At 40.0% G+C, this 19,673-nt stretch overlaps 1 protein-coding gene across 1 annotated transcript in view; it reads left to right on the top strand.

The window, feature by feature from the left end:
- The window catches only part of LOC119721034, a 43,720-nt gene extending 28,880 nt beyond the window's left edge, over nucleotides 1-14,840 (top strand). The window contains exons 19-26 of the mRNA XM_038190911.1: nucleotides 1,692-1,818; nucleotides 4,270-4,503; nucleotides 6,162-6,318; nucleotides 7,365-7,547; nucleotides 8,290-8,453; nucleotides 10,083-10,325; nucleotides 10,828-10,854; nucleotides 11,319-14,840. Of these exons, the coding sequence (XP_038046839.1) occupies nucleotides 1,692-1,818; nucleotides 4,270-4,503; nucleotides 6,162-6,318; nucleotides 7,365-7,547; nucleotides 8,290-8,453; nucleotides 10,083-10,325; nucleotides 10,828-10,854; nucleotides 11,319-11,908 (1,725 nt within the window). The 3' untranslated portion in view covers nucleotides 11,909-14,840. The remainder of the gene's footprint in view (nucleotides 1-1,691; nucleotides 1,819-4,269; nucleotides 4,504-6,161; nucleotides 6,319-7,364; nucleotides 7,548-8,289; nucleotides 8,454-10,082; nucleotides 10,326-10,827; nucleotides 10,855-11,318) is intronic.
- Nucleotides 14,841-19,673: the final 4,833 nt, after the last annotated feature.

The following is a 19,673-nucleotide window of genomic DNA, read 5'->3' as shown; positions in this document are numbered from 1 at the left end:
TCTGCATTTGGTGCCTGAACCCGCGACAAGTTAAAATCGTTGTCTCTCAGTAAATGAATCATACCAAACGTCCTACATGTCATAGACTGTGTGTGATAGTACGGCACATACCGTTATGGTAGTACTGGGCACAGCGACTCTGCAAATTGTACCGTATGAATTTCAGAATTGTTTGGTTTTTGTTTTGGGGTGTGTTTTTCGTGTTCCAAAATGGCTTAACCAACCCCACCCAACCTGACCAGAAAGTTGCAATCGTAAAACCTAAACCGACCTGACCGGACTACAATTTGCATGAGTGCTTTGTCTGTTGAGGGGGGGGGGGGGGGGGAATTGTTGACCATAGAGCTATATTAAATTACCAGAGTGCTATTCCTCATTCTTGCGTGCCGAGACGTTTTGAAGGCGTCCTGCGTGCAGACATTTTGAATTCATGTGCGTGTTTGTAAAACATAATGAAATTAGATGGATGGAATTTTGAAAGTGTACTCTACATGCAACGCGCAAGTAAAACATACGTAAACTTCTTACGTGTTACGGTTAAAAAATAAACACGGTTAATCAAGGCTGCAGCGGATATGCACACGCGTTACGCTGTTTGCGTAGAGCAAACTGACACGCTCATTTGCTGATTGTGCATTTCAGTTTTTGGCGTATCGGCTTCGATGATACACCGGTATGGAATACAAACGCAGATATATGCAAATAGACATACAAAATACGTACACAATTTCAAGTTCTCCATAGGTTTGTGTACAAACATGGATGGGCCCAGCAGGCATCACTTTGTACATGAGTTAGCGCTCTAGTAATTTAATATAGCTCTATGTTGTTGACTGAGTTCATAGCAAATGAAGTATTAGAAGCTGAGGCCATTGCAAGTCTTAAGTCCAAATTACTTGGCTATGTCTGAAAGTGACACTGGTTTCTACAGGAAGTGAATGCAGCCACTTCCATAGCGCATGAGTCACTGATTTTTGTGACTTGAGTCGAGTCGAGTCATTTTAAAGAAGTGACTCAAGTCGAGTCGAGTCATTAGGTCAAGAAGGTCGAGTCGAGTCGAATCGAGTCACAGTGTGTAGTCGAGTCGAGTTGAGTCAAGTATTTAGCTTGAGTCATTTCGAGTCACAAATATTTGAACACTATACAATAAATAAACACAAGAGAGAAAGTCATATTTTTGGCTTTTTTAAATTTTACATTTGGGGTTACTACATGTGGTGACACCACATTTAATGACTTTTAAATTTGACTTTTAATGAAAATAAAAAGGGGGGTGCAAGCTGATCGCAATTGAACTAATGGGTACGCTGATCAAGCCACGTATGTATATACATTATTCGCAAACATTTTAATGTATAATGTACAAAAACCGTCACCGGCGTAAGTCATTGCAAATATTTTTGCTTTTATTTTTGGGACTCGGGTCTTATTAGCCTTCCTCGAGTCGAGTCGAGTCATTCTGATGAGGGACTCGAGTCGAGTTGAGTCATTTGCTCGCAGTGACTCAAGTCGAGTCGAGTCATTTGCACTTAGGGACTCTAGTCGAGTCGAGTCACCAAAAATTGTGACTCGAGTCGGACTCGAGTCGAGTCACTGACTCGAGTCATTACAACTCTGCCTTTTCCCTTCATTAATTTTCAGCACCCGATATAAATGACTACATTTTGTTGTTCATTTCTGGTTGTCTATAGGTATGCGATGGCAATGATATCTGCTCTTTCTACGAAGGCAACGTGACCGTCTTAGAGAAGACATCCTTCACGGCATCTGAGGTCACTGCTTACATCTCTGACCAAGTCAACACTCCCAAATTTGCTGGTGAGACACTATTTGTTTTCAAATATATGCACTTGTCTTTGATTATAAGATGGCTTTAAAATGACTGTCGCATTTCCCTTGGCCCCAGGTCTCAGAGACACAACAACATATGTAGTCCTTAATAATAAGGGAATAAATGTGTGTTCGGAAGGTATTACAACTCTCTGTTTAAGACCGGTGGGAGTCTGGATGGGTAATTATCACCCATCCAGACTCCCACCGGTCTTAAACAGAGTGTTTAATACCGACCGAACACATATTTATTCCCATTCATAAATATCTTTTCGGTCAAAAAACCAAATCTTTTCGTTCCAAAAATCAAAAGAAGTCAAAAACTAGACGTTACCAACCATTTTGTTCAACAATTTTACTTCAATTTTACAATTTCACCCCTCTGACTTTAATATGGAATGACCCTCCATAACTTGTTACCTTATAAGGACATTGCGTGCGCGTCGCGCGTACTGCGCGATGTTGCGCAAAATGCAGCTGGGCTGGTGTAGTGTGAATTTCGGACTATGAAATACTGATTCACTGGTAGTACATTGCGCATGCACACGTGAGGAATGTGAACGTTCAACCAATGAAACGTTAGAAAGCACCTGATTTCATGGGTGTCCAAATTTCATGTGACACTGGAAAAGTGTTTAATAACAGCTAGCCATGTCTTTATCATCCGTTTAAGACCGGACACGTGACGGACTCTCGACCAATAGGAATGCGTAAACTGTCTTAGGTATTTATGAATGAGAGATATAAGCTGAACATCCTGCCCTGTATATTGCATTTATTATTTACAAGGTGCGCACATCGTTGCGTCAGTGCAACAAGGTCATAACTCGATTCTGCAAGAAAACTTGTATCTCGCGCAAATGCTTTCCATGCAACAAGGTCGTATCTCGCGTATCGCGACATCCATTGACTTTGTGTGTACATCTGGTATATTTTAAAGCTAGAGTCCATCATTTGCAGCCATCCGAAAAGTAACTGGCGTAATTATTGTTGAAAAACAAACTTAGTTGAAAGATAGTAAGGGAACTAAACTCCCTGTGAAATTATTCTTTCTGGGAAGCTGTCATTTTGAAGTAATCAACGAAAGAAGGCATTTCCAACGGTGATTCTTAAGAAGCACCGTAGGAAAATTTAAATTAGTAGTTCGTTTTGTTATTCAGTGCAGCGCACACAAGTATTGGAACGACGCACATGCGCGCACGGTTGTTATAATTCGTCGGATCAGTATAGCTGCAATTCAAAACAATTCAAAACATGATTCAGTAACTTTTGATTTGAAATTGAGATCTTAGAATGCTGTTTTTCTCGGAATGTACAGCTGAAGCTTAGCTGAAACTTCATCAGGTTAGTTGCTCAGTATCCTTCATTAGATTTTGAACTCTTTTGTTGCTTCAAACGAACAAAATGCACAAATTACAAATGATGGACTGTAGCTTTCAGCTAGATATGACCTTTTGACATTGAAAACTCGCATTTCACGTACATGACGTCACATGCCATTTTAAGAGACATGACCTTGTTGCACGGACACGACGACATCATTTCTGCTTCATGCAAATGTAATAGGATAACAACTGAGAAGTTCCTACAGCGTGCAAGTAATTCCATCTCTACTGTTTGTCAAGTTTGCTTGAAAACAAATTTGGTTTTCCACTGAGTTCCACTCGTGCTCTTCGAAAACAGGACATTGAGTGTATCTATGATCCACATGCCAGTCATATGCAGGCATGAATCCAGAGGGGCGCTTTGGGGGTCGAAATCCCCCCTGCTCCGGCACAAAAAAAACCCATTCTGTAGGGGTATTATCTGTATTTGTCAGGCACCTGAATCCCCCCCCCGCACAAATTTCTGGCGCTGCCCCGAATATGGGACACAGACACCCTATGTTTTTCGTGTTCCCTAGTGCTCGAAGGATAACTAATGGCACATGGGACACAGACGTACTACGTTTTTTCATGTTCTACTCATGCTCGTAGGATACCAACAATCGACTCCGTGCACAAGTACCCCATCAACGGCCAGAAAAGGAGAGTTGGGGGTGATCTAGACTGGTTCCTGATCCATCCACTGCGTATTTCAAATGGTCCAAAGTTATTGGGGTCTGGGATTAGTCTGGGAGACCATCGCAAGTTTAATTTGAACGTTATCGAACATACATGCGCGCCGATGATGCCTGACTCTCACATCCAAAGACGCTGTGGTTTGGCTTTGTGCATATTCAGGATAAAACAAAGTAGTGCGTACTTCGCACGAGAATTACAGTGCGCACATGCGGTGTCCCTTCCAAGGGGCTCTCAGAAGTGTCAAAAGTGCGCCCTCTTTTGTTGGCGCACGGAGCCCATATTCCACTGCTCTGGTACTTTGTGGATTCTAAATGTATAAAAGGGCAAACCCTAAGGGATTAATGGTCACTGAACGCCCTCTTTTTTTCTTTCAAAGGTGATTTCTCATTGGCCCTAACCAACCTGAACATGGTTTCTGATCGGGGACTGGTCAGCCGACGGCGCAGACGCCGGACGGCCGCCCAGGACTCGACGTCCGACACCACCGCTGACCAGCTGGAACTGATCCAGCTGACCATCGACGAGACTGTCATGACGTCCAGCCGGGCTCAGCTGCTGCTTGACCAGACGGAATCGGTCGACCCGACCACCATGGTGCTGGCCGACCAAAGTAAGACAACTCATTCAGTAACCTGTGTGGAGTTTTGTTACAGGATAAGGCCATGCTTTGCAGAAACCCAATGATTGTGCTTAAATGATGCAATTTGGGTATAAAAAAGATATGTTTGTGTATGTAAATGACGTTACATTCAGAGGCTACCTGCCAATTTAAAAAAACAGATAGAATACTTGCAGGAAAGGCAAATTTTATATATTCGGTGCAACTCTAGTTTAGGTCTTAATGTATAACATGACATGGTTGACTGAATTAATTAATTAGATATAAGCACTATAAATGACCGTTATGGGTGTTACAGATTCAGACATGTTCTTTTGACTTCAGTGCGCATTGATAAAAACGGGTGTAGCAAGGTCATTTTTATTGGGTGGGGGGTAAAAATTGCTTGACAAGGGCACTTGCACGTTCGAGCTTAAATGTGGACACTTTTTTCCCCTGGACTCTACACTTGGCCTCCGTAAAATCAAATGGTTGGGGGGGGGGGGGGAGCTGGTACCATCTAGGGGTGCTGATAAGGTGATATATCTAAAAAAAAAAAAAGGGTGACGCAATTTCATTCTGAAATCTGGACCAAGAGTTTGATAGGTGAATTTCGATGCCATGTTTTTGTAATACAACACTTTGTACAAAAATGCTACTCATTGTGGGCATGATGTTTACGCACGCGGGGAGTTCGCATTACACGTGTTATGGAAGGCGCCGGCTGATTGGTCAGTGTTTCGAGGTCACACGCAGTCTAGTTGCATAATTAATTACCGAATCTGCTTACATATCATAGACCATGGCCGGCTATACCAGGGCCAGGGCATAGACTAGCCAGTTTCTTGATAGGCTACGTTTCAGCCATTTGAAATATCTGAAACGTAAGAGGGATTACAGAATGGCTGAAATGGTGACCAAATGTCTGGTGACCACTGTTAATTTCTCAGACAATTTTTCCGGAGCAGAAGCGTTCAGATAATTCTGATTCATAGTGTTATTTTGATCACATCCAACCCTGCCAAAGATGAAGTCATGTCTTTTATCATATAACCGACATACAGATCCTTGTCATTTGATTGGTGGAACTCACATCACGTGACATTCGTTATTGCTCCCATTCACGCCGCGGCTCAAAAAGTACTATCCGCCCATGGGGAATGGGAAGTGCTATTGAACAGTTAGGATCATTCTTGTTCCATGATGTGGTATTTGTGTGCAAATGCATTCTGGTGTGCGCGTTCAGCATTGCGTGTAGCGCGTATTGTTCCAAAGAGCCAGCGCTACAGCGTTGGGTTCAAACACTTTCGTGAATGGGTGGTTTGGAAGAGAGAAATACATTTTCCTCCAGTTTTTATTGAAATAAAAGTTCAAATATATCAAATGACAAGGATCTATATGTCAGTTATATCAAACAAATATTGAGTGGTTTTAAATTGTGAAATGGGAGGAATGTTATCGCTCAGTAAAATCTGGACTTTTCCAGTTCACTCAGCTTCGCCTCGTGAAATGGAAAAGTCCAGATTTTACCTTGCGATAATATTCCTCCCATTCCACGTTGAGCCACTCAATATTTGTATACTATATGCATTTTGGGATTTAAATTATAGGTTTTGCCCTTCACCGACATTTTGTGATTTGTTACACTGACTGGTATCCGTACCTTGCAGGTGACTTTGTGAGCTATCTTGGGACCCTCATCGATGCGTTCTCTGAGGAAGACGTCCCGGTACCGGAGGCTAGTGCTACCACAGTCTCAGGCAAGCTGGATGTCATCAGTGAGGGCCTGGATCCGGTCTACCACGAAAGCCTGCTGTCTCAAATCAGGTAAGGCTGAACAAAATAATATTGGGTTTCCAGTAACATTGCCAACAGGGTCAGTAGGTAGGGTAATTTTGTTTTTAAATATTATACAAATATATTGAGTGGATCAGCGTGGAATGGGAGGAATCTTATCGCAAGGTAAAATTTGGACTTTTCCATTTCATAAGGCGAAGCCTCGTTAACTGGAAAAGTCCAGATTTTACAGAGCGATAATATTCCTCCCATTTCACAATTGAAAGCCACTCAATATTTGTTTTATATAACTGACATATAGATCCTTGTCATTTGATATATCTGAACTTTTATTTCAATACAAAATTGGTGAAAAATGTATTTCTCTCTTCCAACCCACCCCTTCACGAAAATGTTTGAACCAAACGCTGTAGGGCTGGCTCTTTGAAACAATACGCGCTAGGCTGAACGCGCACACCAGCATGCATTTGCACACAAATACCGCGTCATGGAACAAGACTGATCCTAACTGTTCAGTAGTATTTCCCATTCCCTATGGGCAGATAGTACTTATTGAGCCCCGGCATGAATGGCAGTAATAACGAATGACTAGTGATGTGAGTTCCACCAATCAAATGACAAGCATCTGTATGTCGGTTATATAATTCAACATATAGACTAATTTCAACATTGGTGAACAAAATTAGAAGCCATTTTTTAGGTCAAACCATTTTCACACTCATGCCGCGTGCATTCTTAAAGACAAGGCAAAATCACACATTGGTTACCTTATTGGTTGAAGGAGCCCGAAGCGCATGTTTACTTCTTGAACGCGACTTTCTGTCACCGAATAAGTCTATACATGTGCATATTGGAGGACGACTGGACAAGAAGACATACTAAGAACGTACTTTATTGCATACTTACAAGTAGTCCAGACTTGTTCTCTATGGAAGAAGGGTTGAGTTCCTATTAGAAGGACCTGCTTTCCTTTAAAAAAATCTCAACTGTTGCCACTTTGTTAGATGCCCACACTTGCCCACTGATGATAGAAATTCATGATTTTGAATTCACTCTCCTCCCCATCCACTCAACAGCACGGTGAGAGGCAAGTTGGCTGCGTCGTTGGCCAGCGGTCTGTCTGTGGGCTCCCCACGCAGTGAGATTGAAGGTACGGACGGTGTCTCCAGCGTTATGAGAACCCTACTGAGTGATCCCATCGACTCCACATCCTCTGGCACACCCATCTCCATCGACTTTGGCTCTGAGGTGGCCGGACTGTGAGTTTTCCTCTTTTTAAAAGACTTTTACTAATAGTGGTGGCCAGCCACATTTATAGCATGTTTTCTTTTGCAATCAGTGCGTCCGACTCTCAGAATTTGTGCCATGATGCCGAAGAGCTCCAACCAACAAAGTAAAAAGCGAAGAACAAAATACAGTCTGCAAAATCCACCTGCGCAGTGCCAGGAATTGACCAGCAAACCAACCAATCATGCGTTTCCTTTCATTCAGCCTTGGAATTGCACCATTCATCCCTTACTTTTTATTCACCAATCAAACCTCGCCTTTCATTCAGCCTTGAGAACTGACCGTTCACGTCTTACCTTGCATTGTACCTTTGCCTTTCATTTAACCTTGAGATTTAACCAATCACAATTTGCCTTTCATTCCACCTTGCCTTTCATTCAGCCATTAGAATTGACCAATCATGAAGTACTTGTCATTAGCCATGACAGTTGACCAATAAACATGCTTTTCATTCAGCCTTGCAAAATCGACCAATCATAAAGTGCGTACCATTCAGCCTTAAGAATTGACCTATCACACCTCGCTTGTTATTCAGCTGTGAGAATTGACCAATCATAAATGCACCTTGCAATCTTCAACTGACCAATCACACTTTGCCAACCATACACCTTGACCAAAGTTACCCTTCAGGCACCCATAAAGCGTTTGTCATTGGACTAGCTGTACATCCACTTCTACAACTGACCAGTCTCACTTTTGGTATCCATGCAATAGTTTCGGCGCCTCGTGGATATGCAGTTCCGGCGAATCCTGCTCGGGCGTGACTCTCAAGATCCAACACTATGACACCGGTGTGGATCTCCTGTCCACCGACCAGGATCACATCAACAATCGGGTGGCTGACATTCTGGATATTGAACTGGCCGACCCGGAATCAGGTTAGTTGGAGAGAGCATTCTATGCCGTAGCGCAAACATGGCTGTAGATGGTCATATACATAATCCTGATCAGTGGAAGTGAGTCAGAAGTTGATTTCAGCTCAATCTTAGGTGTTTGTTTTTGGAAGGAGACCATGCAATTACTATGTCTGTCCGTATGTCCGTGTGTATGGCCATATGTATGCATGTGTGTATGTGGTATTTTGGTTAAAGTTTCAAAAAATTGGTTTCATTTGAAAAATTGAAGTCCAGTCGGAACCAAACTTGGGTCGTGGGTGCAACATGGCAACCTTCGTATGATGTCAAAGGTCACACACCAAGGTCAGTTTTACTGTTACAGACCACATCCTCCATGTTAAAGTGCGTGACTGTTGAGTCTTCACTTCATGCTGCAATTCAGTGTAATGTTTCTATAATTATTAGCCGTCCTTACAATTCCACCCTCATTACTACCCACAATTATTTCTGCACTGATCAGGGCCCTCTCATCCTCATTATACTACTCCTTGCCATTGCCACTCTACAATGCACACCAAGCATTCTGGCCCTGGGCCCAATTTCACGGCGCAGCTAAGCAAAACAAACTGCTACGTGGTTGTCATGTTACAGCAAACAACAGCTTCATACTAATCAAGATCAGTGTACATCACATGGAGTTTCGGCTGGTAACCTGCTTCTGTAAGCCAGACTTTTTTTTGTGCTAAGCAAATTTTTGTGCTTACCAGCACCGTGAAATTGGCCCCTGATTAGTGACTCTTTCAAAAAAATTGAAAAGAAAACAGGCGAGATGCGGGGTTTGAGAACCATTTTGTTAAAGAGAGGACATGCATGATGAACCCGGGCCACAGCGGTGAGAAGCAAGCGCTTTACGCACTGTGCCACCCATGCCACTCTTCCCTTTATACACAGGGCGAGTCAAAAAAAGCGGAACCCAAACCCCCAACAATATATTTCATATTTAAAAAAATATGTAGCACCAAAAATAATAATGACTGGAAAGCCAATTTTATAAGCTACTTTTAGATGAAAAAAATACCAAAATTGCTCAATCCGTTCAAAGAATATCACCATTTTAACGCAATGACCCTAAAACCTGTCTCGTCCAAAAACAGCAATTTATTGTGTGTTTTGACTGTTTGGAACAACAAAGAAAATGACACAGAATACTTGTTTCATCAACTGTCAAGAACAGTAGTACATAATATCTTTATTAACAACCCTGGTTAGGCAAACAATATGATTGATAAAATCCACTGTTTTTAATAGACGGGCCTTCAAAAGGACTTTGTTGAATATTTTTTACTTTTAAACTGAGGTTTTATCACTGGTGATGATTGAAGACAACTATGACGACGATTCTTGAAATCGCATTTTTGGATGAGACAGGTTTTAGGGTCATTGTATTAAAATGGCGATATTCTTCGAACGGATTGGGCAATTTCAGTATTTTTTTCATCTAAAAGTAGCTTATGAAATTGGCTTTCCAGTCATTATAATTTTTGGTGCTACGTGTTTCTTTCAATATGAAATATAATTTTTGGGGTTTGGGTTCCGCTTTTTTTGACTCACCCTGTAGGTCTCACTTACTTGGTGGTTCCTGAAATTCTGTTTCTCTTGTTCTCCGTGTAGACGTAAAGTTGAACATCAGCGGCCTCACCACGAAGGTCCAGCTGGGCTTCACCATCACCAACGCGATGTCAGAGGCGGACTACGAGTGCGTATACTGGGACGGCAGCACCTGGAGCACGTACGGCCTGGACACAACGGACAACGGAGACGGGACCTTCACCTGCGCTACGGACCACCTGACCACCTTCACTGTCATGGGGCTGCCCTGGCCGAGCGATTCAACCACTGAGGCCAGCGACACTGGTGAGTATTACCTCATTAGTGCTTGTATTTTGCAATGCATTACATTGTCTTTATTCCCTGACGAATCGGTAGAACCATACAGTGGAGGCTGTTTTGGGAGGGAGAAACAGGGCGATACCGTGACCAGTGGGTTATTTGCAGTGTTGTAGTCAAGACAAGATAGTCCAAGACCGAGACCAGGACTGATAAGTGAAGTTTCGAGACCGAGACCCAGACCAGCCCCTTCAAAGCGGACAGAGGCCGAGACCAGCCCCTTCAAGGCGGACTGAGACCGATATGGTCCGAGACTAAGACCGAGACCGAGACCGCCGATAATAAATAACAATAATCTAAATAAGAAACAAGACACATAATTACAGTTGTAAGTTGTAACCTTTTTATTCATGAAGATTACAAACAAAATTTTGATAACAGTTTTGGTTGTAGCAAAATCGTTGTTCTATCTTTCAATTATTAATTCTAATGCATGATTTCACCTATTGATTTTTTACTTCTCTCACAGTTACAAGCGTGCCTGAAGGTTTTCAACGTGAGTATTCACTAAATCTTTGAAGATTTATATACTGTTCATAATTACCTAAGACAGTTTACCCATTCCCGTTGGTCGAGAGCCCTTTGGTCTTCAACACTTTTCCAGTGTTAAATTTGACTCCGAAGATATCCAGTGCCTTTTACCGTTTTATTGGTTGAACGTTCACAACTTTGGCAGTAGCACGATGTCTAGAACGGGCCTTATTGGCCAAAATGCACCTAAGAGAAGTGCCTTTACATTTGGTTGTTTTATAATTCTTGACACAAACCATCTCGACTTGTGTTTTGCGAGCTTGTTTTGTAATTACAGCAAACAAAAATGTGCCGGCATATGTTTATGACAGTAAATTGACCAGTTAGAATTCTTCTCATTCTGATGAATATGTACGAGGTCAAGTAAATTGCAAAATCACTTGACCAGGCAAGTAATAATTCTCTTTAATTTCTATATTTTTTTTGCAGTGACGACCCAGCTTATCATCATCATTGCTGCCAGCGCTGCCTTAGGGCTGCTTGTCATTGTCTTTATCGCCGTCTTCATCTGCAAATACTGCGGCAAGAAGACCAAGGTGTCAACAACTGATCTGCAGGCTGAATCCCAGCGACAGCCACAGCCACAGCAGCCCCAGCTGCAGCTGCAGCCACAAATGCAGCAGCAACCTGTAGTGGCAGTGATCGGGATCCCAGTGGTCCAAGGGCAGTACGGCATGGGCTACGCCCAACCTATGGCCACGGCGCCCATTGACAACTTACCCATGTACAACATCCCCACCCAGGGGTACAGCACCCAGGCAGGCGCGGCCCAGCCTTACAGCGGCACCGTGGCAACCGCCCCACCCAGAGTCACCCTGGTCGGGCAGAATAACAACCTGGTGGAGGTAGGCATGGCGGTGGACGCACCGCCCAGCTACAGCGGAAAGGCGGCCAGGTCCAGTGAAATGTCCAGTTATGTGTCGGCTGTGACTACCGGCTTGCCCGGGGTGGGTGGCACTGAGCATATCCCCATGAAGGCAGTGTCTGGGAGCAAGGCCTCTCTGACTGGCCATTTTTAAGAGGAATTAACACCCAAAAGGCTGTGATTAATTAATACAACACTTGTGACTTTGAAAAGAAAATGGTTCAATAATCTTCTAAGCATCTAAACAAAACCTTCATAAATAAACTCTGGCTCGGCAATATTTACTGAGATTCCAGAATTTATTTCTACACCACACAGTCGACACATCCACCCTCAATAATCCATTTTTCAAAAGGGGGCAAAATAATTGTGTATTTGTGGGTTTGTTTATGGTGTAAATCCAGGACACACATGTGGGGCATCATCGAATAATTGAGGACAGGAGTCAAATCGAGGACAACCTTGATTAAAAAACATGTACAAAACTAATGGGAGCTGTTAGAAAAATAAAATATAGTAGAAATAAAAGATTGATGATGAGGAATAGAACATCCTTGATATGTACCCTTGAAACGTGCATAATAATTGTTTTGATAACCAATTGTGCTTCATCAACAGATACTGTCTAGTTTTCAATCATAGTGCCTACTGTACTGATAAACAGTTTTGATGTTGTACAGAGGGCGCACTCATGCAGAATACCCAAATTGAGCGTGCAAGTCTCGCCACTTCACGTTCAGTTGTTGTCTTGGTACCAAACACTCTATTCTAGACAGTGACACAGCCACACCCAAATATCAGCATGATCGATTGAACGGAAGTTTTCCATTTTATTTAAGTCATCAATTCGCAATATTTGCAGTATGTTGTAAACCATTCATTATTTGCCCTTGACTGGAAAAGTCTAGTCAGGACACAAAAGACGTGAAACAATAGGACGTTGTAGATCCAATATATTATGCATGAATGTACTGAATTCCTATAAAACTTCAACTTGCATATTTTAATGTAATAGCAGTATAATTATGTGCTGATGCTATGATTTCAACGACAGTAAAAGGTCGCTGTATCAAATACCACTTTACCCAACATATGGCTATAACTAATAATTATCTCCTTCGGCTCCGGGATGTTACATGAAATTATAATGAGCATTGATAGACAAAACGTTCCATAACAATGACCACTACACCCAAAATCTGTTGTCGACCCCACCGTGTTAGGAAAAAAGCGATGTTCTACTGCAGTTGAACAATTCTCAACTGTTTGGACGAGAGTGCCCTGAAAAAGTTATCTGAATTGTCGACACAAAAAGCTCCGAAACCAATATTCTGCATTTTTAATGTTTTGCATGATTCTCCAAGTTGCCTCAATGAAGGGCAAAGATGGGAAAATACGGTTTAAATTTTTTTGAATGGGTAGAGACAGAAATACAATTGAGAATGATTATTTGTTTACGCGACACTGGGCTAGAATGACTCTTCATCAATCTGTGGATGTTACATAATTGTAGTGGTATGTTAAAGGGCATAGTGCAACTTTTACAGATTTATATCAATAAAAATTAGACGAATGTGTGTGTTTTTCAGTTATACATATATAACTTTTAAGACCAAAAAAAAAGAAAAGATTTGTTTGTAGAGTGAGTTTATAACTTTAAGTAAACTATCAAAAACATAAAGATGTGAATTTTATTTTAATGTTGATGTGGCAGTTTGGTTTTTAAGAAGTAGCGTAGCAGTTGGACTGGACTGAAAGATTGTTGTGCTTTGGATTGATAAACAAACAGAAGTCAGAGGAATGCCAATATTTAGTGAAAATAATGAGTTATGTTTGTACAGTTGTTTTGTTTGTTAGTTGGTCATCGCTATTTTTTTGTACAATCTATGCAGTGAAAGGATAATGTGTTGGGAATTGTTTTGTTTATCCTATGTAGCAGTTATATAACCTTTGTGTATGCGACTTTTATGTCTGGAGATACAAACAGCATTACTGTCACATTCCACATGAATTTTTTTAAAGATTTTTACCAAATTCTTGCTCTTCTATTTTTTTTCTATTTCAAGAAAAGATTTTCATTAAGTCTAAAATTCTGTTTTGTTTGTTCACATATTTTTGTACATAAGAAATTGAGGTATTTTTGTGTTTAATGATTCCATTTTTGTTGTGACATTCAAAAGTAATGTGTGAATGTGTGCATTGTTCTATGTACATGTATGTGAATAATATTGTGATGTCCCATGGCAAACCAGGCGGTTGCTGATAAAAGAAAGAAACTTCCAGTCAAAAAAAGGATTTTGCTCCCTTATTACAATGGGTGAAGTTACAAATTTGAATTTTGTAAATCAGCTGGAAGGCGCCTGGTTTTGGCATGGATGGTGTATTTGTGTGTATATTTGTATATCCATTTGGCAATTGGATTTTTAAAAAAAGATTTTGGAACTTTTGGAAGCTTTTTTTACAGAAGGGGCTACAAACCTAAATGATTGCAACCTCCAAATTTGGATGCATTGGAACCGAAAAAACCCAAATATTGAGGTGAAACGGAAGTTAACATTATTTTACAGTGGGGCAGATAGGGGAAATATTTGGGGGAATTGTGCCTTTGATGATACAAGCATGGCATTTGGCACACAGTCAGAGTATGTCATGAGAAAGATATTTGGCTGTAGGGCCATCGCAGATTTGTCCTTTGAAAAAAATATAGGTAGAATAACAAGCAATTTTCAAGATTTTCAAAATGGCTGCCATTGCTTGTTATTCTACGTATATTTGTTCAAGATAGCCAATTATCTTTCTCATGACATACTCTCTGTGCCAAATGCCATGTTTATATTATCAAAGGCACAATCCCATCACCTGCCAAACTATTAGAACAGACTCGTCAAAGTAGAATGCTGTTGTAGCAAACCCCTTATGTACAATCATATGGAGCAATGGCAGCAACAATTAACAGTTCCATCGTTTGTGAACTCAATCATTTTCAGTAAAGTAATGCAAGTTTCAAATCAACTTTTACTTTCTGTGACTGCACCTTAAATTGATTTAGATATAATAAAAATGATATAAAACTGCACACTCTCATAGTTTTTGTGCACACTTTTGGTCAATTATTTGTTTTGGTGGGTTTTTTTGGTGGTTTTTTTTGGGGGGATGGTAATGGAAAGTGAGGGGGGGGGGGTTTCACGAATTTGTTCTCTGAACTCCAATATAAATACTGGTGCCTGGATATATATACTTGGAAATTTGCATATAGTGACAATTCATTGGAATGTTCGACAATATGACGGCCATTGGGCAAATTTAGGCGTTTTGATAAATGAAAAAAAGAAAAAAAGAAGATGTGCAACAGTATAAATGGAGTAATTATTAAAACGCTCAAATGTATGTACTTTACTGACAGACCAGACAATGAGGAAAAACAGCAACACAATATCCACTCCATATTTTTTCAATCATTCAATATTTATTCCAAGAATAAACACAAGTGACAAAAGGAGAAAAAAAAAGCATCTTTGAGCCTTTCATAGCGAATAACTTGACGAAAAAGGAACAGTTAACACATAACGCGTGGCCTGGGAACACATGTACGTTCATTCCTTTTTAAGAAATTCCATTCTTTGAAAGCACTCAATATCAGTTCGTGCCAATCAGAGAATGGTTAAAATGTCCCCATAAAAGTGTTTTCTTGAGTAAAAGATGCCTTTGAGGCTACAAAGCGCAGCATGCACAGCAGAATTTAAAATGTATATTGAGAAAAGAAAAATTAACAGCAAGGCCAAAAAAAAATATAAAAAAAATACCCCAAACATGTTTTGCATTATCTAAAATTGTGCATCTCTTTGGCATCAAGTCTGCTTAAGTTACACGACTCATTTAGAGGTGGCGTAAAGCAGACCTTGCAAGAAACACAACACAGTTGTGTAATCTTTTAATGCCAAATTTCACGTTGTTGGGAAGAAAGACCATCATTCGGCAGTGACAAAATAAACACAAGAATTGAAGGTGTACAATGTTGCCATCATGCTTTCAATCTTACTTGTATCTGAAGAAATACAATCATTCCACCATGTAAACTTGACAATAACATGTATAATAAACTACTGGCTATTGTACATATCATTCTTAATGTAAAGTGGTGTTTTTTCGGGGGGGGGGGGGCAACATCTTCCATGTGTTAACTAACATATCTGCTTTGCATTGCTGTTACATGATACAAGCTTTTGATTGTCTGGTAACCAATCTCGTTTTATGGAGCTGCCGCCCAGGGAAGTGTGCTAAGCTATTAAGCACAGAAAATACTTGCTCAGCAAAAATAATGGGTTACCAGCCTAAGTTCCATGCAACGTATACTGATTGGTTCTCTGCTAATTGGGGCCCTTCTTAAGATTTCAAGTCTAGGATCTGCCGACAGGCCCTTAGGAATAGGTTGCTGCAGAGTGATGGCACCAACTTCTCAACCTTATTCATTGTTTCTTAAAGTGTATAACTTTCCACATTCCTTTGTCCTGTTTTTTTGTTTGTTTCTTTTTTTTAGTTCTGTAATCCTTCTAAATCATGAATCCTGTGAATGGCAACCTGGGCATGGGATTGAATGGAAGTGAATTACCTAGCATACATCTCAATTATTGTGATGCCCAAGTAGGTAAGTTAACCCTATGACCTGGGGTGGGGGGGGGGGGGAACGACATCAGTTCCCATCTTATTTTCCATTTGCTTTGGCTGTTTCTAATGGGACTGTTGGTTGGCCAGTACTCTTATCATATGATGTCATTTGGTTGTGCTGCGGCTATACCACAAAGCATTTTACCATATTTTTTTTTACCCATTTTGGGTCAAAAACCGTATTTTTTGCATAATGTCTCAGTTTTTCGTTCAACTTTTCTCATATTTGGCACCAATATTCTGTGAGGCAATATTCATCAAATTGCGCGTCTTTACGTACCAAGGTCAAGCTACATTTTTGGTAAAATCGTCACCTTTAATGATTTTCTTAACCCAAATTTGTCAGAACCCTTCATCGTTTCTCACGATGATCCTGTCCTATAGCTGTCTAGTTGGCTGAGAGATCTTTTTTTATCAATAAAAGAACTACTATTCTGCTTCATTCAAGATTTAAAAAAAAAGAAGCTTGGATCAAGCACAGAACTATGACCACCACGTACTATGACAAATTCTCCCAAATATAAAAGGTAATTTCTCTAGGAGTAATTGCATACAAGAAAGTGCAAGCCACCACCAAGTGTCGACTTTTGAAGTCTCGCATACAAACTTACTAAATATTGTTAATAACAATGATAATCTGCTCGGCAGGGTTTTATGTTTAACTACACATACATTATAATTCTAAAATCAAAATCAAAACACATACTGTAGTATATGAAAAGCCAAAAACACAACATGTTATAACACCTCCACCAAATGGACCATTAACATTTCAATTTCATTGATACATGGTTACACTAATCATTACAAGTCTTTAAGAATGTAGGATGTGTCCATGACAACATGGGTGCAAAATGAATAACATTTTATGGAAAGTGGAAAAGTGGCAAGAGAGTTAAAGAGTTGTGTATTTGTTTTGAAATTGTTTCATTTTAAAAAGGAGTTCTGAAAATTTTACTCTTAGTAAGCGACAATTACCTAATAGTTAAGTGTTAACATAGCAAGGGTACAACTTATAAGCCATACTTGAAAAATGTCAATTTTAAAGCATCATGAAAAGAAATAATAAGCTCCATAAAAATCGGACACTGTAAAGTCATTTTTAATGATACATTTATGAAATGAGTAACCCATCAAAGTAGTTGCTATAGTTTGTGTTCTGTAGGCACATATTTTTGTATCCTTTCATATTTGACATAAATTATACGGGGTCTTTTAACTTATGTTATTGTTCATACAGGGTGCCAACTAATCCAAAAAGAAAGAAAAAAAATCCATTTTCAAGTTTAAAACTTTGTTTTCATTTCTAGATACCAATGCATGAGGCACAATAGGTTAAAACAGGAATGATGTTGAATTACGGCACAAGATGACCCAGTTTAGACAAAAGTCTAAGTGTCGGATATCAAAGTCAATTTTCAATGACCCAAGCATTTATGAGTTACAATGAGTGGTTCTGATTTGCAACGTGAGCCACTTTTTACGATATGCAGGTTTTTCCAGGTCAAGACAAATTTAAAATTAGTATTTGAAACAAGAACCTTGGAACTGCGCAAGTACCCCCTCAATGGTTACAAAGGGGAGAGTTGGGGGAGACCACCAGGAGGGACCTTCCAATGCATTGCTGGTTGCGTCTCAGGCTCATGCAACAACGCTATGGGCTTGTGCACATTCAGAAGCAGAGTCGTGCCTATTTTATGCCACACATGTACGTTGTGAAAAATGATACCTCGTGGAGACCCGGGTAAAATACAGAACAAACGATTGTAAAGGTCTCCACAAGGCAATTTCTAAAGGTGAATAGGTCGCCACAAGGATTTCACGAAAAAAAGATATCTGGATTTTACCGTCAAAAACTAGGAATTTTCAAGTTATACTTATCTGTACCAAGTTAAAGTATTTTATGTAAGGGATGTAAGAATTTCAAACCCAGGAAAGTAATTTTGGTTAAAATAAGAGCATTTTGAGGGGCAAAAGAACAATTCATCTGGATAATAAGCTGACTCCAGCATATGGCTTGTATGAGAATAAAAAATTAAAAATACAAGCCAGGAAAACAAAACTGATATCATTTCGAACTTTACAATTAACAAACATAAAAATAAAAGCTTGAATTTCTGTCCTTATAGTTTAATGTGTCTACACACATGGAAGTACAAAGGATTGGAAATTTAAGGGCTCCAGTTTTATCTTACATTGAAGGGAATATAAAATACCTGTTAATAAAAAAAAATTATAACTAAATAAAAAGTAAAACTTGTCACCGTTTAATTGATGGCTTGGCCTGGTTAGACGGATAAAATCTTAGGCACTCATGAGTTTTTTCAAGTTGATTTCACAGATTTGGAGATGCATAACAATTTCTGCTTCCTTTTGAACTCTTCTTAGAGTTCCAAAACAGAACCATATTCATTCAAAATGCTTGCATTTTTGTGATTGAAAAATCAAAAGATAATTAAGTTACTACAAACACAGAGAAAAACTTGATGTTTTCATGTTAAGGTGCACTAGTCATATTCACATTGTGAAATAGAAGTTGTACATGATGATTGGTACAAGGACAATCTTTGACCAAACAGTGACCAAGACCATTGAAAAAAAGTGGCAATTACAATCATCGTGACAAGGAATCGTGTCATGCTGTTACTATGGTAACTGCAAGTTTGTTTCCCCCTCTAGTGTCACGACACGATATCTGTGCATACATAATGAACACCTACACAATCTCATCTGTTAATTACTGGAGTTAGGAATGCACCGATGGACAATCAACTTGGTTATGGTACGGTTGGAATATGGCTACTATACAGCCATGGCTGTAGCAATGACTTGGCTGTGGCTCACTAAATCCACTTCTCATAGCCATGTGTGTTACTACGAGCCGTAGTCTTTAGTGGGAACACCATTTTCTGGGAATATTCGAAACAAATAACTGTGACAACATCTTGTAAACAGGTAAACTAACAACTGTTAAACAAAACGCAGAATCTTTCTTCTTCAGATACAAATGTCTGTTCCTTAATGTGGGTGTTTTTCGTCAACCATAAAACATAAAAAGCACTCTTACCATGTAAGCCTGTTTCATACCTCACGCAAATTTCATTGCGAAGCAAATTTATTTGGGTTGCGGCGAACATCACAATAAAACTTCCACTGTTTGACGTCATGAAATTCGCTTCGCTTTCATTTTTTTTGCATGAATTATGAACCAGCCTTTATGCGACAAAACCAGGCAATGTACTACGAACTAACTT

Source organism: Patiria miniata, unplaced genomic scaffold (assembly GCF_015706575.1).
Source record: "Patiria miniata isolate m_02_andy unplaced genomic scaffold, ASM1570657v1 HiC_scaffold_13, whole genome shotgun sequence".
Lineage (NCBI taxonomy): Eukaryota > Metazoa > Echinodermata > Asteroidea > Valvatida > Asterinidae > Patiria > Patiria miniata.
Note: the sequence above shows the minus strand (reverse complement) of the source record. Positions and strands in the feature narration are given on the sequence as shown.